Source organism: Acipenser ruthenus, chromosome 13, assembly GCF_902713425.1.
Source record: "Acipenser ruthenus chromosome 13, fAciRut3.2 maternal haplotype, whole genome shotgun sequence".
In the NCBI taxonomy this organism is placed as follows: domain Eukaryota; kingdom Metazoa; phylum Chordata; class Actinopteri; order Acipenseriformes; family Acipenseridae; genus Acipenser; species Acipenser ruthenus.
The window spans coordinates 20,237,592-20,257,937 of NC_081201.1; the positions used below are offsets into that span (position 1 = coordinate 20,237,592).

Below are 20,346 nucleotides of genomic sequence, written 5' to 3' on the forward strand. Positions count from 1 at the left end.
CAGGATGTAAACTAGGCTTTCAAATAATTTTCCTACTCTTCAACTGCTTTAATTTAAGCCAATTTAATTGACTAACAGTGACTTCAATTGAAGTAATGTGTTGCCACTGTGAGAAGCTCATTTTAAAGAATACTGCCAATGGCAATTTTGATCAAAGAGGTGTTGGAATTGATTAAAATGGAATTGTGAATTGAATTTAAAAAAGGAATTGGGAGTTGAAAAGCAGGAATTAGTCCCAACCCTCCGCATTGAACGATGGATTCAATTATTAAATAAAAATCGGCTAAAATGATCGCAATAATTTTAGCTTACAATGAATGCAACTATCTCCCAAGTAAGTAGTTATTTCATATACTCTCTTTTTGTTTTTCACTGTGTGCTTGTTGCTTGTTTAGAATACAGCTCTACCACTGTACTCTGCCATAATAGATTGGGGGGGGTATTGGTGTAGTTTTACGATGCTCAGTTTAATTGCATAGAAACCTGCTGTTCCATAAACCCTTTTAATCACACTGCGTAGTATTTCTTTTTTTTGTAACCCATTGTACAGTTTATGGAAACAAGACCACTGAGAATGACCTGTCCTTGTACATATATTTTCCATTCTGTTGATGGAAGAAAAGTATGTCTGAAGTCCTTATTGTTCATATGTTACTGTACTTGTTACCGTGACAAAAGGGCTTTGTTTTATTACAGACAATCTGAAGAAAAATATGTCAGACTATAAGGACAAAAAAGAAACAAAACCCAAACTGGGTCAAGACAGAACATGTGTTTTGTCAGAGGAACACAATAAAAGTAAATGAATCCAACAACAAATAATGTTTTTTAGATGTTAAGCATCTAAAATGGAGCCCTTAAAAACAGAGGCCTAGAAATAATGCTATACCAATTGAGAGGGTGCCAGTGTGTTCTGATTGCTGTTTGTCTACTGTCTGTGCTTCAGGGGAATATAAATATTGAAGCAGCAGAAACAGATGAGGTTTTAAGGAATGTGTGTGCCGTCATTGTTGAATTGCAATACTCTTAGGAAATTGGTACAAACATGGCAAAATCTCAAATGTGTTGGGTATAAAAAACAGTTCTGCATACAGAATTCAGGTTGAACATATATCAACTTAGGCCAGAACCATGTATCTAAAAGCACAGCTATCCAGTTAGAGAAACATTTAGAGCGTTTGATATCCTTTAAGAGTTTGTTTATTTTCACCTCAAAACAGTTTATCATACTGGAACAGTTTCACATGTAAGCGGGGCTTGTTTATTTCACATAAAACAGTTACTCACACTGGAACTGTTTCATGTGTAAGAGGGCTGTACGTGGGAGCGAACAGGAGACCATGCACACCACAAGCACGCAACTTAACCACTAATCAAGACAGCCAGGCTCATCTGCAGGTGTGGATGTAGAGCTTTTAACCTCATCTCATCTCACCGACAGGAGTCAAAATCCGTTACGGCAGGACATCACACAACACTGCCCGTTACACAGGCATTTTATTACACCTTCCATTACTCTATTACAAGTTTGAAATAGAGAGACGTGGGTACAGGTTATCTATACTATTCTGGATCTGAACATCCCGGTACACCTTATTTTGCCAGAAGTGTCTCCTTATGTAAGGTGGCCACATATTTTTTTAGATTTCAACAACAAACAAAAAAAATAGGTTATTATTAACAGTTTTTACCTAACTTAAACATATCTAAAATTAAAATATATAAAAAATGATTTAAAACGTGTAGAAATGCTTTTTTATGCACCAAATCCTGCTACCCTTTCCTTCTCGGCGGCCATCTTGGATTTAAGTGTTGCACTCTACTGACTTTAGCTTTCTGAATTAAAAAAAAAAAAAAAAAAAAAATTAAAAAAAAAAAAAAAATTAAAGAAAAAGTTTACGCTAAGCTTGGTCGTGTTTTTCAATTGAAAGTTAGTTTTTCTTTTAATGCAACAACCTGCCCCTAAAAACGCACCTCACCCAAGTGTCAGGACTGCCCAGAAGGCGTGGCACCTACAGACACGTGTCTGTGCAGTAAATCTGTACTGAAAAAAATGGGTTAGGTGTCATTTTTAAATGCAAGGGTTTTGTTTATAATGTATCGCAACATAACATATTATAGCTTGTTTAAAAGCGTTTTTATTTGTCTGTTAAGAAATTATAACTATTCCAGTTTTGCAATATGTGTTATAGTGTTTGTTTAAGGTTCAAAAGTCATCATAACAATGTTTTACATGTTAAGAATTTGTAAAGAGTGCATTTGCCACTGAAAAGGCAGGTAATGTGATTATTTGTATATAAATAAAGTGTTTAGCATTTTTAACTTATTAATATATTAATCTAATTTAAATTTGTGTAAATTGTTACACAATTGCAACTTTGTAATTTCTATAAAGTTGATATATTTAAAGCATAATATATAATTTGGTATCATATTTGTTGCCGTTGTGTAGTTTAAAACAACAATGGTTAAAATAAATAAAACAATTATTTAATTAATATTCAAATGACCACTTTGTGACGTTTTGTTACATGTTTAAACTACCGAGCCTAAAAATATTCAACCTACACAGGAGATATGAGCTCAAACGGCAGTCTAATGACAGACACACACACAAGCATATGTCAGATCTATGTTATATCCCCATTATCTATAGTTTTTAACTGTTTGCCTATCAACTACTGTACTAGCGTATTTTAAATGACCTAGTTCATGTTCAGCATTGCTGGAGCCGCGGCACTGTTTCACCCCCCCGTACAACGATAGGCAGTTTGTCTAAGCTTAATTTCACGCATTTTATTTCTATTTTAAATTAATTCCCTTACGTTCTAGACCATTTTTGTTTAAAATTTAAGTTCTTGATTTTTTAAATTAAGGATGAAGTAGTGATTAAAATATCACAAAACGCATATTTCAGGGGTCGATCATTTTGTCTAGAAACGGCAAATACATATATTTCGTGTATAACTCCATTGCTCAAAATCTGTACATATAAATTATCATTTACATTTTTATAATTTAATAACTTTAATAAATGTAATAACTCTATTCCTAATTCCGTACAATAAAGTATTGCTCTGCTGCGTCCGAATAGTACTCGCTGATGGAACGTTGGGAGCTCCTCTCCCCATCAAAACAAAGACTCTACTGAGGACTGTTCAAAAAATTACAAGCTGGCGAGGAAGTGCGTACAATGTTAACGCCTTAATATCTAAAATGTCGACCATGATTGGCTCTTGATTTAAATTACGTTTTATTATAGACACCTTCAACAACCAATAGTTTAAGTGTCAGCTCGGCCCTGATTGGTTTAGGTGTTGAGATCATCGCGTAAAGGAAAAAAAACGGAAAAAAACGCCCTTCTGTATGACGTACATTTTAGGGCCTACACTGACAAAAAGTTTAGACTGTCTACTTTTAATTTATTACACAAACATAAACCAAAATCGACCAGGACTCATCAACCGTGAGTTTAAAAAAGTGTAGAAAAATAAAACTCGGTGCCGCGGACCCGTTCGAAATGCATATTTTGCACTATCAAGACAACAGGTGGTGCCGTGGTGCGTTGTTTTGAGATCACTACAAGAAAGCACTACGAGCAAAAATAAATTACATTGCACATGTTATGTCTTCTTCAGTTACTATACTATACTGAAAATGTGTGTTTTAGATTTAATTTAATGTTTTTATTCATTTTCTACCAGTTTGAATATGCTTGAGACCGTATTATTTTCAGAAATGGCAGTTTTTAAAGGGAAATAAAACAAAAACCGTCAAAGTATGAGTATGATGAATGTTATTTATGTTTACCGGAGTATTTATACTTCTACAAAATACAGAAAGATGGTGCTTAACTGATTTGTATTTAATTGTACAACGAGTTGAAAACTGCCAAGTTCATGAGTATCAGACAGCGCTCTGAGCAGTGTGGCCATATAGAGGCAGAATTGCCAGGTGCATCTTTGAGCCACTCTACCTTATGCATGGCAGACTAGCAAGTGATGGATTCTAAAGACATGGCTATGGCTACTGTGGTAAAGTGCTACAAAATAAATATGTCATTCTGAGAATGACAAGGGTATTATTTCCCGCAATGCTCAATTCTGACCAGTAGAGGTCTCTGTTTTTCATTAGTCACACTAGCAATGAGACTGGATTGAATAATTAATGAATGATTTATAGGTTAATTGCGTGATTGTACGTTGTACAAGGCCCTGAGTGACAGCCTTGTGTTGGAGAGCTTTGGAAGCAAATAAGTAAGAGAAGAGAACAAGTTAAAGAATTAAACAAAAAGTATATGGGGTAAAAAACGTTTATTTTGTTTGTTTGGTTTTGTGTCAGGGAAACGGCTTAGCCATCCTGACTTTAGACAGGGAAATGGAAACAGTGAAGGTAGTACTCTGAAACCGAGTTAGGATTTGTGTTGTTTATTTTCTGTACCTGTGAAAAGAACCCTACCCTGTGATAAAAATAAACCCCCTGTTGGTTTGAACCTCAACTGCAAGACTCCAGTATCTTAAATTATTACGCAAGCACGGGCACCCCACCACACTTCACATTAACTATGTATTGTGTTCTTGTATGCATAGTGTACAGTTGACCCTGGTATAAGGATCTATTTTGCACTTTGGGTGACAGAACTGTTCAGCTTTACCACCCAAAGAGCTCACAAGAAGAGTATAGGAGTTAGGAACAACAGTACATAATAACTTGTCCCCATTGGATCTTATTAGCAGCAACTACACTTACTGTATAATTTCCCTGAGAGTATAAATCTTGCACTCAATGTCAATGACAAAGCATTCTGCACGTTTGAAACCACAACAGGTTCTATATAAACAGATTAAGTATATTTTGTCTTTTTTCTTATTTAGATTTAATGACATAATATGTTTAAAAGCATTCGGTGGCTCTCTAATCAAGCTAAGAGTGTATTTTACCTTGTACTCTTTGTACGACAGACCTGACTCTTCGCTCTCGGGCCTAACACAGCAAAGAGTGCGTGAGAAATACACTCTCTACTAGATCAGAGGTAGCCACTGAACACTCAAACATACAAAAAATGACGCAAGCTTTTAGGGGCCTACCAAACCAGAATGGAAACGACAAAGGAAAAATCAAAAACACACCTGTCCTGTGCCAACTTCAAAATAATCGTAGTCCACGTGCATGGATGAGACGGTGCTACCCACTGGCAGCCTCCTCTTGCCAAGTTTCCCGTGCAGCGCAGCCTCTGAAGGGGTGGCCGCTGCCTCCTCTCTGACCCTCTGCACAGCCTCCTCCCTGGCTTTCCTCAGGGCTTCCACTGAAGCCATCTTCTCGGCCAACACTTTTCTTTTTTCCTGCAGAGAAAAGAACAGATGCACTGAAGAACAATCTGTGAACTTCTAATATTGGGTGCCCTTCAGGCTCATAAGCAAACACTAAGCTAATTGAGCTTTTTATTGATAAATTGAGCAGTTAACAGAGTTATTACGGGGAGAAAAATGTACACATGCAATGGAATTAAGTTACAGATTTTACATAAAGGAGCGAAACTTGCAATCTGGATCAGTATTTGGGCTATGCGGCTCAGACAGCGGGCTAATTCACAAGCATTCACAAGAATACAGCTCACGTCAAACATGAACGGAGTTAGTTATTAAAGAACAACTATTACAGTTGCATTCTTCTTGTTTTAGCCCTAGAGTCTGCGAGAGCGGGGGCGGAAGATGACTCAACGTTGGACAACACGGTTAACGACTTAGGAACGGAAACGGATATGAGTATGGAGAGTACTTCACAAAAGACTAGTTCAAGATCTGCAGTTAACAAAGACATGGAACTCCAGGTTTGTGTCTGCGGCTGGAGCAAGGCGACAACGGTCAGGGGTTTGAAGATTCATCAAGGGAGAATGAAATGCTTGAGGGAGAAGGGACAAGGGCCTCGCATTGATCAGTACTTCTTACGAAGTCAGTCAAGTCAGTCGAATGAAATCCAGCGACAGGAAGCAAACCACAGTTCACAGGATATCAGCACCCCTGTCATAGATGTGAGGAGGACTTGCTTGGACACAGTTAGTGATGAACCTAATGATCCTTGTGAACCCGGTCAGACAAACCAGCATAAGAGAGAAAAGAACCTCAACGGGCACAAGCCTGGAGTTAAATGGCCAAGAGCTTGTGAGAAAACTGCATGGGACACAGTAAACACAGATCTCTGCGTTGCATTGGAAAGATTAAGTGGAACAGTTGAAAAGAAGCTGGATAAATTTGGGGACATCATCTACGCATATGGAAGTGAGAGGTTTGGAGTTGAAAAAAGGAAGGAAAAAGTACAAACTATTCCTGGAAAGTCTAGACGGCAGCAGGAGATTGAACACTTAGTTAGAGAAAGGAGACAGCTGAGGAACCAATGGAGAAGAGCAGAACAAAGTCAGAAGGAGGGACTCAATCTCTTACAAAGGGTCATAAAAGATAAGCTTGCAACATTGCGCAGAGCTGAGCGCCTACGGAAACGCTACAAAAAGAAGGAGCGTGCGAGAGCTAACTTTTATAAAGACCCATTCAAATTTGTAAAGACGTTATTCACCAGTGAGAAGAATGGCACACTAAAAGCATCTAAGGTTGAGCTGGAGAGATATTTGGAGGAAACACATACAGATTCAAAAAGGCAGGAGCCTATGTCAATTCCGTCAGACATCCCACCTATCAATCCACCAGAATACCAAATGGAGGACTGTGCACCTAAGTGGAAAGAAATAGAGCAAGCTGTGAATAAAGCAAGGGCTTCATCATCTCCAGGGCCTAATGGAGTTCCGTACAGAGTGTACAAGAGTGCTTCAGGAGTTCTACGAATTCTGTGGAAATTGATGAAAGTGGCATGGGAAAAACAGGTTGTACCAAGAGCATGGCGCCGAGCAGGTGGAGTCTTTATACCTAAAGAAAAAGATTCTACAAGCATCAGTCAGTTTCGTCCCATTTCCCTATTAAACGTAGAAGGCAAGATTTTCTTCAGCATTATTGCTCAGAGATTGTCAGCTTACCTATTAAAGAACTGCTTCATTGACACTTCAATACAAAAAGCGGGCATTCCAGGTTTCCCAGGTTGCTTAGAACACATCAATGTGATCTGGCAACAAATTCAATCAGCTAAAAAGGAGAGGAAGGAGCTCCATGTGACATTCCTGGATTTGGCTAATGCATATGGTTCAGTGCCACATGAACTACTTTGGGCAGCATTTGATTTTTTCAGTGTACCGATGACAATAACAAATTTAGTGAAAGCCTATTTTGGAGATTTGCAATTCAGTTTTTCAACTTCAGAATTCAGCACTACATGGCAATGCCTAGAGGTTGGAATAATGGCAGGATGCACCATTTCTCCACTGGCTTTTACCATGGCAATGGAAGTAATCATTAGGGCATCAAAATGGGTAGTAGGAGGAGAGCGCTTGGCTTCTGGAATGCGACCACCAATTCGAGCATACATGGATGACATGACAACCATGACTACAACAGTAGCCTGCACTAATCGATTATTGGGCAAATTAACCAATAACATTGAATGGGCACGAATGCAATTCAAGCCCACTAAATCAAGGAGCATCTCTATAATTAAAGGCAAAGTAGTAGATAAAACATTCTTCATTAATGGTGCGGCAATACCAACAGTGTCTGAGAAGCCAGTGAAGAGTCTTGGGAGATGGTACGACAGGGATCTAAAGGACACAGTTCGTGTGGGAGAAGTTAGACAACAAGCAGTGGAAGGGTTGAAGAGCATAGACAGCTGCGCTCTACCAGGTAAACTAAAACTCTGGTGCTTTCAGTTTGGTCTACTGCCGAGGTTGCTGTGGCCACTGACTGTGTACGAGGTTTCTTTGACAACAGTAGAGAAGCTGGAAGCTTTAATCAGTTCATACATCAGGAAATGGTTGGGAGTTCCACGCTGCCTCAGCAGAGTGGGACTTTATGGTAAAGGAATACTGCAGCTACCAGTCTCTGCTCTAACCGAGGAGTTTAAGTGCGCCAAGGTCAGACTGGAAATGACATTAGTAGAGTCACGCGACAAATGCGTAAGGGAGGCAGCACCTGTGTTGAAAACTGGAAGAAAGTGGGCGGCAAAGAAAGCTGTAGAAGATGCAAAGGCTGCCCTTCGAATTGGTGATATCATGGGGCAAGTTCAGCATGGAAGAGGGGGTCTTGGTTTCAGTTCAACTCCTCCTACATGGCACAAGGCGGCCCCAGCTCAAAGAAGGAAGCTGGTAGTCAACGAGGTGCAAAAGCAGGAGGAGAGGATGAGGTGTATAAAGGCCATTTCCCAGGCCAAGCAGGGAGAATGGATGAGATGGGAGAGTGTGGAACAACGCAAGATTGGCTGGCAAGACCTATGGTCAATGGAACAGAGCAGGATCAGTTTCCTCATCAGGTCAACATATGATGTTCTCCCATCACCACAGAACCTAAACCTCTGGGTAGGAGAGGATCCCTCATGTCCTTTGTGTTCATCACCTGCAACATTAAGGCACATTTTGACAGGATGTAAGGTGGCTCTTAGCCAAGGACGGTTTACTTGGCGCCATGACCAGGTGCTGCGATGTTTGGCCTTAGCATTGGAAGACAAGCGTAACATGACCAATAAGTTGCCACCTGTTCCATCAAAACATTACACACAAAAGACAACATTCCTCCGCCCAGGAGAGCAACCACCAAGAAAAGGTGTTAAAACCAATCCTCGCCCAGGACAACTGGAAGCTGCTAGAGACTGGAATATGCTGGCAGATGTTGGTCAACGGCTTATTTTTCCACCTGAGATTGCCACCACTAACCTTCGACCAGATATTGTCTTGTGGTCTGGATCAGCACGCCTTGTTCACCTGGTAGAGTTAACAGTGCCATGGGAGGACGCTGTAGATGAGGCGTATGAGAGGAAGAAACTGCGGTATGCTCAACTATCCACTGAAGCGGAACAGCGAGGATGGAGAGTTCGGGTTTACCCAGTGGAAGTGGGTTGTCGAGGATTTGTGGCACACTCTACAACCCGGTTTCTCAGAGACGTCGGATTCAGTGGCCAAGAGTTGCGTCGCACAGTGAAGAACTTATCTGAAGCAGCAGAGAGGAGCAGCAACTGGCTGTGGTTGAGACGGAAAGATTCTGGCTGGGGACAGGTAAGTAAGCTGGGCTGAGTTGAGTGGGGGACGGAGGGGGGTGATGCTGGGACGCCAGAATCATCGTCGAGCCCTGTTGAGGTGTCGTGGGCTAGTCGACGAAACACTGAGGATGGAAGGTGCCCACTTGAAAACCCCAGAGATGTACCCTACTTAGCTCAATCCAGACGGTTGTCATGCTGATGCGCTGGGGAGGCCGCACTTTGGTTGATCCCCGGAGCCAGCATCGCAGCCGTTGTGTGTGCTGATGCGCCAGGGAAGCAAAATAAGCTGATCCCTGGAGCCAGCATTACACTTCAGCCATTAACACCAGACAGAAGGATATCTACATCATCATATGGAAGGAAACGTAAATGGATGGAGACGCATATGGATCACATTAGTTTACTGTAAAGCTACGTCTTAGTTGGTGCTTATCTTGGCGAGAGCCGAGTTCAAATCAGCATGAAGTTTTAACATCTACTCTCGTGTAATGGAAATCATGTATATCAGGTTCTAGTTCAGTCATCACACCCTAGTTTAAAGCACCTCTGTGGCCACAAAAGGTCTCTCAAACATGTCTTTCCTGCAAGCAAAACTGGTAAACCAGAGGGAGTTTTTTTTAAATCCAGTCTAAAGGCTTACTTGAAATGACAGTCTTTCAGTACTTGGTTTTAATTGAATTTCTTTGCAGCTGTGGAAGGCACTATACAAGTCCAAGATCATTGTTATTGTAACCATTAACCTGGCCCCCTGCAACACTGCCCCAGTGGATGTAAGAGTGTTGTTCGATGTTGTATTTATAACCGATGTATTTCCAGCATCCACTATGGGTAGAATGTTGCTCTGGTTACCACAGCGGACAGCACATCACAAACCCCCTGCACAATTACATAGTCTTTTCTTGAGAGAGGCTCAGGACTGAATGGCGGGCAGGGGGTGTTCAGCTCAGAACTGAGTTGTGCTCTCTCACCTGTTTTTTTTTTTTTTTTTTTAGATCATTATCTCTTGCTCCAAACCCCTACACATAATTCCAACTATTGATTAGTAAAATGGACTTAAAGCCTTGAAAATGTAAAAATCAATAGACAACGTGTGAGGCAACGGCTTCTTTAAATCCTTCTGTTGCACATTGCAAGGGGAAGCTTTTTTTTTTTAATGCTGCAATTTCAGCAATAACAACAACAACAATAACAATGTCACTGTGACCAGCTTGAAGAGACAGATATCACCCTTTGTTTTATTACTCCTTCAGAAATGATTTTGGAAGAGCAGTGTAGAGGAAGCTTCAATCACTGGAAAGTGTAATTCGAGTTGACGCACACCGCAGTGTTACTTAAATGAATGGGAGCGACAGGACTGCATTCATTTCAGACAATGCTAGAAAGAACAGGACTGCTGTCTGAGAGCAGCACCTGCTGAAGACAATATCTTGTGATTTATCATCCTGCGTAAGTTCTTCCACAATGCTACAGGTTCAATGGAAGTTCACCTCCCTATACTTGACCCCTACTGGACCCCGCATGCGGTGTGCAGCATGGCTGTAATGTCTCACGGGCAGCGTGGCTCTCTAACTGCCCCTCCACATTACCGGCTTCACATCAGCTATGCAATAGTTTCTTAGAGTTTTTTAAGTCTAAGATTAAAAACATTCGTCTACACATTAGTATTTCTTCTCAGACTCCTCTTGCACAGTTTCTCGGTCTGTCTGGCTTTGTGGGGTCCTCTCTTCCTGTTTTACACCTCTCACTCTTAATTCTCTTACAGATCTGGCCCTTTGTATGAAGGCCACCTGTTGTCTGTTGGATCCTATCCCCTCTGTTCTTTTTCAGTCCTGTTTTGAGCTGCTCTGCCCCTTGGTGTTAATTATTATAAATGAGTCAGAGTTCTGGTGTGGTTCCGGTTGCTTTTAAAACTGCTGCAGTTACGCCTGTGCCTAAAAAACCTCATATGGCCTTGGATAATCTTAATAATTTTCGCCCCATTTCAAATTTGCCCTTTCTAGCCAAACTACTAGAACAAGCTGTCACTAGGCAATTAAACTGGCATCTCACTGCAAACAATCTTTTTGAACCCTTTCAATCTGGCTTTCGGCATCTTCATAGCACTAAGACTGCCCTGGTCAAAGTCACTAATGATCTGTTAATTGGCTGCTGACTCAGGTGCATTATCAATTTTAATCCTCTTGGATCTTAGTGCAGCATTTGACACTGTAAATCACGAGATCCTACTTGATAGATTAGAGTGTTTATTTGGCATCTCTGGCACTGCCCTCAACTGGTTTAGATCATATCTAACAGGACGTCAACAATTTATCTCCCTGGGAGGGTTTAGTTCTGATGTTGGGCAGTAACTTCTGGTGTCCCGAAAGGCTCTGTCCTCAGCCCCCTGTACTCCTCACCAGCTAGGTAAAACCAATGCTTTAAATCTGTCTGTTGATGGAACCATGCTTGAGTTCAGATCTAAGATGAAAAATTTGGGTGTGATTTTCGATCCTGGGTTAACTTTTGAATCGCATGTGCTGAATACTGTCAAGGTTTCTTTTTTTCACCTTAGAAATATTGCCAGACTGCATCCCATGCTTTCTCTACCTGCAGCTGAAAAACTGGTTCATGCCTTTGTTTTCTCCAGGATCGATTACTGTAACACCCTGCTCGCTGGGGTGTCTAATAGCATCCTCACTAAAATTCAATTTGTTCAAAACTCTGCAGCCAGAATTTTGTCTCGGTCCCGCTCAAGAGATCACATTACTCCTGTCTTGGAGGCCTTGCACTGGCTGCCTATCAGATTCAGAATTGATTTTAAAATTTTAATGCTGACATATAAGGCTCTTCATGGGCTAGCTCCGACTTATCTGTCAGATCTTTTATCTTTTTACACTCCCACTCGCAACCTCCGCTTTGCTGATCTCAGACTGCTGTGTGTCCTGTCTGCTCACCTGCGCTCCATGGGTGACAGGGCCTTCTGTTGTTATGCCCCCAAATTATAGAACTCAATTCCACTAGAGATCAGGGACTCAGCTTCTTTGAGTGTTTTTAAAGCTAATTTAGTTTTTTAGAAAGGCGTTTTTATGATTGTTATGATTGTTTTATTTCCTTGTGCTTTTTTATGTATAATCTGTTTATTTATTGCTGTACTATTAATTGTGAAGCGCTCTGAGATGATTGCTTTTAAGGGCGCTATACAAAATAAAGTTTATTATTATTATTATTATTATTATTATTATTATTATTAATTATAATGTCATGTTTCTGTGTAAAAACTGACTGGATGTTCTCATTAGTGGGGCTTGCGAAGCAAGAGTCCCCACTTTAAATCTTCAACATACTTCTTCTTCTTATTCTTTGGCACGCTACTCCTCTTACACCGTTTAAGCTAGAAACGCCGTTCAAACTTTAAAATGTAGACCGGTGTGTATACAGTGCGCTTGTATACAACTTTTTTACTTTTTAAACTATTAAGCTTTTTGTCCTTTTTTGTCCATCTTCATTCACTTTAATGGGACTTTTTTTCAACAATTCTAAAGCTCCCCATTGTTTAAAAACTCCCAGACTTCCAACATTCTATTTACTGTAAACGATGTAACTTTTGACACAAATCAGCTACTTTGACCACTTTCCCAACAAGACAAAAAGTTAGAGCATATGGAATCTTCCTCTACTTCTCAGCTATTCAAATATGAAATCAAAACAGGAATGGCGTCTACCAATGAAGAGGTACAGCTGTTTTAGTAACCGCATCAACTTCTTTCAGTAGGCTACTTCCCACTGTTGAATTAACTGTCATAGAACTTTGAGAAATTTCAAATTATAGCACATTCTAAGCATAAGACAATTAGTAAACCATGTGACTTTTGACACAAATCAGCTACTTTGACAACTTTCCCAATAAAGCAAGCCCCACAACTTTACTTGTGAAGTTACCATCTAGTTCTATTCAGTCTTTGTTTAACAAGGTGTAAGATCTGTTCAACCTTGCTGCTGCAGAAGGAAAGTAAAACCTCTTGTTTTACCGCTAGTGCAGGGGTTCTCAAACTGGGGTCCGCAAAATATTAGGGGGAAAAAAAATCTCACTGCACGTATGAAATGCCTACCGGAACAGACGCATATAATCATAATTACTTAGTGGTGCATGTACAGAAACATAGTACAGTAAGAGTTACTAACATTTAGGACAGTAGTACCCCAGTCACCACTGGGGAGACAGAATGGGATTTTAATGTTGCCCTTAACTGAAATAAAGTAACGTGTAAATTAAGCATTAAACCTGCGTAACTCCGTACACAGCAATAATAATAATTAAAATGATTAAATGTTTTTTTTCATTCATGTTTTTTTTTTGTAGTGTCAACTGTCGCTTTTTACATTCTATTAATAACTACTATTGCCCTAATAATTTGCACTCCCGATCAAATCAGAAAAATTAAATCAGCAAGATTAATTTAACTTTTCATATTAACAAAGGCGTAATACTTACGGATAAAAACATATTGCAGTTTAAAGACAACTTTAAAATGTTCTCAAATCTCGCCGGTTAATATGAAAACTATGGTGAGCCTACTAATAAGCGTCAAATGCAGAAATGCTTACGACAAGAGCTCAGTGATGTCAGTCTGAGACGTATTTGGCGGGTGGAAGTGAAAGATATTATTAGTGAGAGAAAATAAATAGTGAGTGAGCAAACATTAAGAAAAATGGATAAGTATTTAAAACGTCCATGTACTGCTAGTTGTGCTGAAGGCAGTGACAACGCCGAGTCCAGTAAAAAGCAAAAGAGAAAGTTTGATGACAGTTACATTGATTTGGGTTTTATGGAATTTAGTGATGGGCGGCCGCAATGCGTTGTATGCTTACAAATTCTGTCAAATGAAGCAATGAAACCTGCAAAGCTGAAACGACATCTTACTACAAGGCACCCAAAATACAAAGACAAATCCAGAGACTTTTTTAAAAGAAAGAAAGAAGAATACAATCAACAGAAAACTAAAATGACAAACATAACAACGGTTCCAGAAAAGGCTCTGAAAGCATCCTTCTTAACAGCTCTTCGGATTGCAAAGAGTAAAAAGGCCCATACTATTGGAGAAGAACTGATTCTTCCAGCTGCTGTAGAAATGTGCGAAGTGATGGTTAGCAAAAATGCAGCGAATAAACTGAAGGCCATACCACTTTCTAACGACACAGTAAGTAGGAGAATTGAAGAGCTTTCAAGTGATTTGAAATGCCAGCTCACCGAAAGGCTACGTACGTGTGAGCAGTTTGCAATTCAGCTTGATGAGACAACAGATGTTGGTAATGCAGCACAATTGTTAGTTTATGTTCGTTATGTTTGGTTGGGGGAAATTGTGGAAGATTTTCTTTTTTGTCAGGAGTTACCAGAACATACAACAGGTGAAGACATTTTCAAGTTATTGGATGATTTCATGAAAGCTGAATCTCTAAGATGGGAGAAGTGTGTTGCTGTTTATACAGACGGCGAGGCCGCTATGACAGGCAACAGGAATGGTGTTGTAGCAAGAATACGAGCTATAAACCCAAACGTAATTGTAACACACTGTATGCTGCATCGCCAGGCCCTTGCATCGAAGAAAATGGAACCCGAATTAAATGCAGCTGTGACAGTTGTGAATTTTGTAAAGTCCAGGCCTTTGAATTCACGCCTGTTTTCAAAGTTGTGTTCCGAAATGGGTGCTGAATATGATAAATTATTGTTTCACACGGAGGTGCATTGGTTATCTCGCGGCAGAGTGTTGGAACGAGTTTTCCAACTTCGCAAAGAACTGCTGGGCTTTCTTTCTGTGCATAATCCTACACTTGCCAAACTTTTCTGACACGCTATGGATCACGAAGCTTGCATACCTCGCAGATATGTTTAACTTGTTGAATGCCCTGAACCTGTCCACACAAGGGGGCAATACAACCATACTTGAGGTGAGTGACAAGATTGCATCATTTACGAAGAAACTAGACATTTGGAAAACAAGAGTGAGCAATGGAATCTCTGATATGTTTCCGCAAACGACAGAATTCCTGGATACGAACAGCATGACAATTGACTGTGTGAGAGACACTCGTTGCTCACCTTTCAACTTTGGCAGAGTACTTTGGAGTTTACTTTAAAATTTTAAACATGGAGGAATATGATTGGGTTCGAGATCCATTTTCAACTTTTGCTAAGTCAACCTGTCGCTTGAGTGGAAAAGCAGAACAAGAGCTGGTCGAACTCTCCTGTGACCGCACGCTGAAAATTAAGTTTCAGGAACAAGCCCCTTACCAGTTTTGGCCAACTGTTGCAGTGGAGTACCCAGTCTTAGTAAAAGAAGCCATGAAAGTGCTGCTACCTTTCCCAACAACATATATATGTGAAGCATCGTTCTCTGCTTTGGCAGCTATGAAGACAAAGCTCAGGTCCCGACTAGAAGTGGAGAATGATTTGCGAGTTTGCTTGTCAACCATCACACCAAGGATAGACAGACTCTGCAGTAAGAAGCAGGCCCACCCATCTCACTGACATCTACAGTATCTGTAAGTGCTGTGTACTTTTTTTCTTTAAGCATTATTAACAGTATGTGTTTATAAGTACATTTTATATACTTTTGTCAGCCAGTTTCTCAGTAGGGGGTCCATGATTAATGTTACATGTGAAAAAGGGTCCGTCAACAAAAAAAGTTTGAGAACCCGTGCGCTAGTGTACTGATGAGCCTTTTACTGGCAGGAATATGTTTCAATGTCCTACTTACTTATCTGAGAGCTACTATTAAAAAATAGTTTTCATGATGAAAGGGAAGGCTATATGAAAGCATGGCTCCTGAACAGAATTAGGCATGATGTTGAAATGACAGGTGGCACACCGGGTGTCATCTCATCTCTCTGAAGTGACTGCTCCTGACTAGTCAGTATTTGGAGTTTTAGCCTGCCTTTCTTCTTACATTAGAAGGACATCTGCCATGGGGCCCAATTACTAGTCTGGGGCTCAATTCCCACAAAAGCAATTATAAAATGACAAGGTTTATATGTTTTTCCTCCCCCAGTTGCTGTCTTTCATGGATAGGTAGAGTACCAACAGAAATAATGGAAACAACAAATGATTTACAGAACAACTAGGATGGTGATTGTATTCACTCAGACCCTTTACTTACTAAATATACTGGTATCCCTGAATAGATAACCATCTCCTCTTTAAAAATATGCAAGCATATTTTAATGAGCAAGAGATCTCATAAGTACAATGGTCCCCTGAAAGGTTCTTTGTTTTCTAGGAAAACTGGGAATGGGGAGTTTGTTTCCAGATAACATCACTCAGACTACTTGCTCACTAAATATCTTGGTATCCCTGAATAGAGAGCTGTCTCCTCTTTAAAAATAGGCTAAGGATTTTAATGAGCAATCAATCTCACAAGTCCAGCGGTACCCTGAATGTGACTCCTTTACTAACAATGCTGACTGACTGGGAGGAACTCTTGTTCTATATTTTACCCAAAATACTTTTCCTAAGTGCACCATTTGTTTGTCTGTCTGTTTGGCCAACATGCTGTTTGTTTTGTGCAAGTGTTTTGTGTTTTGTTTAAACTTTTTATTTTGTTCCTTTAATAAACGCGCAAGCAGAGCATTTATCATTTCACTCACAGTACTGTGTGTTCTTCCGGGTCTGACGTCACCCTTACAGTCATCCGGGTCACAATTAGCTACTTCAACACTTCACATTAGCTGCTCATGTATAGTTTTTACTTTGAGTTGTTGTGATCACAAGTTTTTGAAGATTCTCATCAATGTTAATTAAAGACTGCTAAATGACAAGCTTGGTTTCTTCTTACCCAAACTAAGCTGTATTAATAACAGTCAAAGTTTGAATAGTGGAAAACTCTAGTGGAGGCTTTGACTAAATTGTTGATGCTCATAACATCGATTACATTAATATATATATATATATATATATATATATATATATATATATATATATATATTATATATATATATATATATATATATATTATAGCTCCTGAATGTGTCTAATACTTCTCACACACACACACACACACACACACACACACACCCCCCTCCTAAAGTACAATTTCCACTGCCTCAAAGTGGCAGGAGGGTGACAATGGGTTCTCAAGACAAAGTACAGCGGGGTCCACTGACTCTGGCAGGTTCAACCATGCTGTGAAAGCTTGAGTAACAATACTCAGCCAAAGTGGAAGGGGCACTCGCCAACCCGTCTGGCCAGCGTAGGGAGTTATGGCCAACCCCTCCATGAGGAGGGCAAAGACAAAAAAATGGCCCTCATTCCCCGGAGGCTGGACTGCCACCGACCAAAGCAGCGGCCGGTTAAGCATGAAGGCAGAGGGTGCTAAGATCACCGGGTTATGATTTTAGGCTGCCACAGAACACTGACCCTGGCCACGTACAACTGCAGATCTCTTTCAGGTGAAGCAAGACTTCAAGAGTTGGAAGAAGAATCAAGTGGGACATTGAAGGACTAAGCGAAGTACGGTGAAAAGACGTAGGACTACTAGAACTCAAAAGGGGACATCTTCTCTTCTACTGAGGCACTACAGATGGGCGAACAGGAGGTGTTGGATTCATTATTGTAACCGAGACGCTCGCCACACAGGCTCTCTCGGGCTCTTTCCCCTTCAAAAATTGACCCAGACACATGAACTTGAATTTTTACAGCACGGTTGCGCTAATTTTCTTTTATTATTATACACACACAAAAATAAACAAATGTAAACAAAAACCTAGGTCCACTTTGGAGTGCTAACTAAAATTCAGGTACACCCTGTCTAACACGGGACAGCTACAGTGCCTTGCGAAAGTATTCGGCCCCCTTGAACTTTGCGACCTTTTGCCACATTTCAGGCTTCAAACATAAAGATATGAAACTGTAATTTTTTGTGAAGAATCAACAACAAGTGGGACACAATCATGAAGTGGAACGAAATTTATTGGATATTTCAAACTTTTTTAACAAATAAAAAACTGAAAAATTGGGCGTGCAAAATTATTCAGCCCCTTTACTTTCAGTGCAGCAAACTCTCTCCAGAAGTTCAGTGAGGATCTCTGAATGATCCAATGTTGACCTAAATGACTAATGATGATAAATAGAATCCACCTGTGTGTAATCAAGTCTCCGTATAAATGCACCTGCACTGTGATAGTCTCAGAGGTCCGTTTAAAGCGCAGAGAGCATCATGAAGAACAAGGAACACACCAGGCAGGTCCGAGATACTGTTGTGGAGAAGTTTAAAGCCGGATTTGGATACAAAAAGATTTCCCAAGCTTTAAACATCCCAAGGAGCACTGTGCAAGCGATAATATTGAAATGGAAGGAGTATCAGACCACTGCAAATCTACCAAGACCTGGCCGTCCCTCTAAACTTTCAGCTCATACAAGGAGAAGACTGATCAGAGATGCAGCCAAGAGGCCCATGATCACTCTGGATGAACTGCAGAGATCTACAGCTGAGGTGGGAGACTCTGTCCATAGGACAACAATCAGTCGTATACTGCACAAATCTGGCCTTTATGGAAGAGTGGCAAGAAGAAAGACATTTCTTAAAGATATCCATAAAAAGTGTCGTTTACACCACAAGCCACCTGGGAGACACACCAAACATGTGGAAGAAGGTGCTCTGGTCAGATGAAACCAAAATCGAACTTTTTGGCAACAATGCAAAACATTATGTTTGGCGTAAAAGCAACACAGCTCATCCCCTGAACACACCATCCCCACTGTCAAACATGGTGGTGGCAGCATCATGGTTTGGGCCTGCTTTTCTTCAGCAGGGACAGGGAAGATGGTTAAAATTGATGGGAAGGGATGGAGCCAAATACAGGACCATTCTGGAAGAAAACCTGATGGAGTCTGCAAAAGACCTGAGACTGGGACGGAGATTTGTCTTCCAACAAGACAATGATCCAAAACATAAAGCAAAATCTACAATGGAATGGTTCACAAATAAACATATCCAGGTGTTAGAATGGCCAAGTCAAAGTCCAGACCTGAATCCAATCGAAAATCTGTGGAAAGAACTGAAAACTGCTGTTCACAAATGCTCTCCATCCAACCTCACTGAGCTCGAGCTGTTTTGCAAGGAGGAATGGGCAAAAATTTCAGTCTCTCGATGTGCAAAACTGATAGAGACATACCCCAAGCGACTTACAGCTGTAATCGCAGCAAAAGGTGGCGCTACAAAGTATTAACTTAAGGGGGCTGAATAATTTTGCACGCCCAATTTTTCAGTTTTTTATTTGTTAAAAAAGTTTGAAATATCCAATAAATTTCGTTCCACTTCATGATTGTGTCCCACTTGTTGTTGATTCTTCACAAAAAATTACAGTTTCATATCTTTATGTTTGAAGCCTGAAATGTGGCAAAAGGTCGCAAAGTTCAAGGGGGCCGAATACTTTCGCAAGGCACTGTAAGCTGTTTCCCCATCCTTACAAAAAAACACACAGTTTAGCCAAATCATACGCACAGTACCTTTTTTTCCCTTCCTTTTAACGATGCACAGTCGGGCTCTTCACACAGCAGCAGCCCTGAGCAGACTGACTGCTCTCCTTAAGTACCCTTTACCTGGCTCTAATTTACAATGACAGCCAGGTGCAGATGATAATTATTATTATTATTTATTTCTTAGCAGACGCCCTTATCCAGGGCGACTTACAATTGTTACAAGATAGCGCATTATTTTTACGTACAATTACATTATTTTTTACACATTATTTTTACATACAATTACTCATTTATACAGTTGGGTTTTTACTGGATCAATCTAGGTAAAGTACCTTGCTCAAGGGTACAGCAGCAGTGTCCCACACCTGGGATTGAACCCACGACCCTCCGGTCAAGAGTTCAAAGCCCAAACTGCTACTCCACACTGCTGCCCCCATTAACAATAATTAACAATTAAATTAGGGCTTTTCAGCCCATGTCCTTCTGGGAGGTGTAGTCCTGTTTTCTCCCCGGACTACACTTTCTTACATTATCCACAAAAGAATAAAAAATAACGCAGTAGAGATTGACAGTTTCAAGGCAGTATGAACTTCAGGTCATCCAAGTATATGCACCAACAACAAGCTATTCGGATGAAGAAGTCGAAGATTTTTATGAAGTACAAGAACTACACGAAAATGGAAAGAGCCACTATAAATTCATCATCGGTGACTTCAACGCCAAAATAGGAGCCCAGCAAGAAGACGAGAATTCGGTCGGCAAAT

The 20,346-nt window shown here is 40.4% G+C and overlaps 1 protein-coding gene across 1 annotated transcript in view; it reads right to left on the reverse strand.

Moving 5' to 3' along the window:
• Positions 1-20,346, reverse strand: part of sec23ip (SEC23 interacting protein) — a 70,879-nt gene that overhangs the window by 20,608 nt on the left and 29,925 nt on the right. The window contains exon 13 of the mRNA XM_034925923.2: positions 5,130-5,342. Coding sequence (XP_034781814.2) covers positions 5,130-5,342 — 213 coding nt within the window. The remainder of the gene's footprint in view (positions 1-5,129; positions 5,343-20,346) is intronic.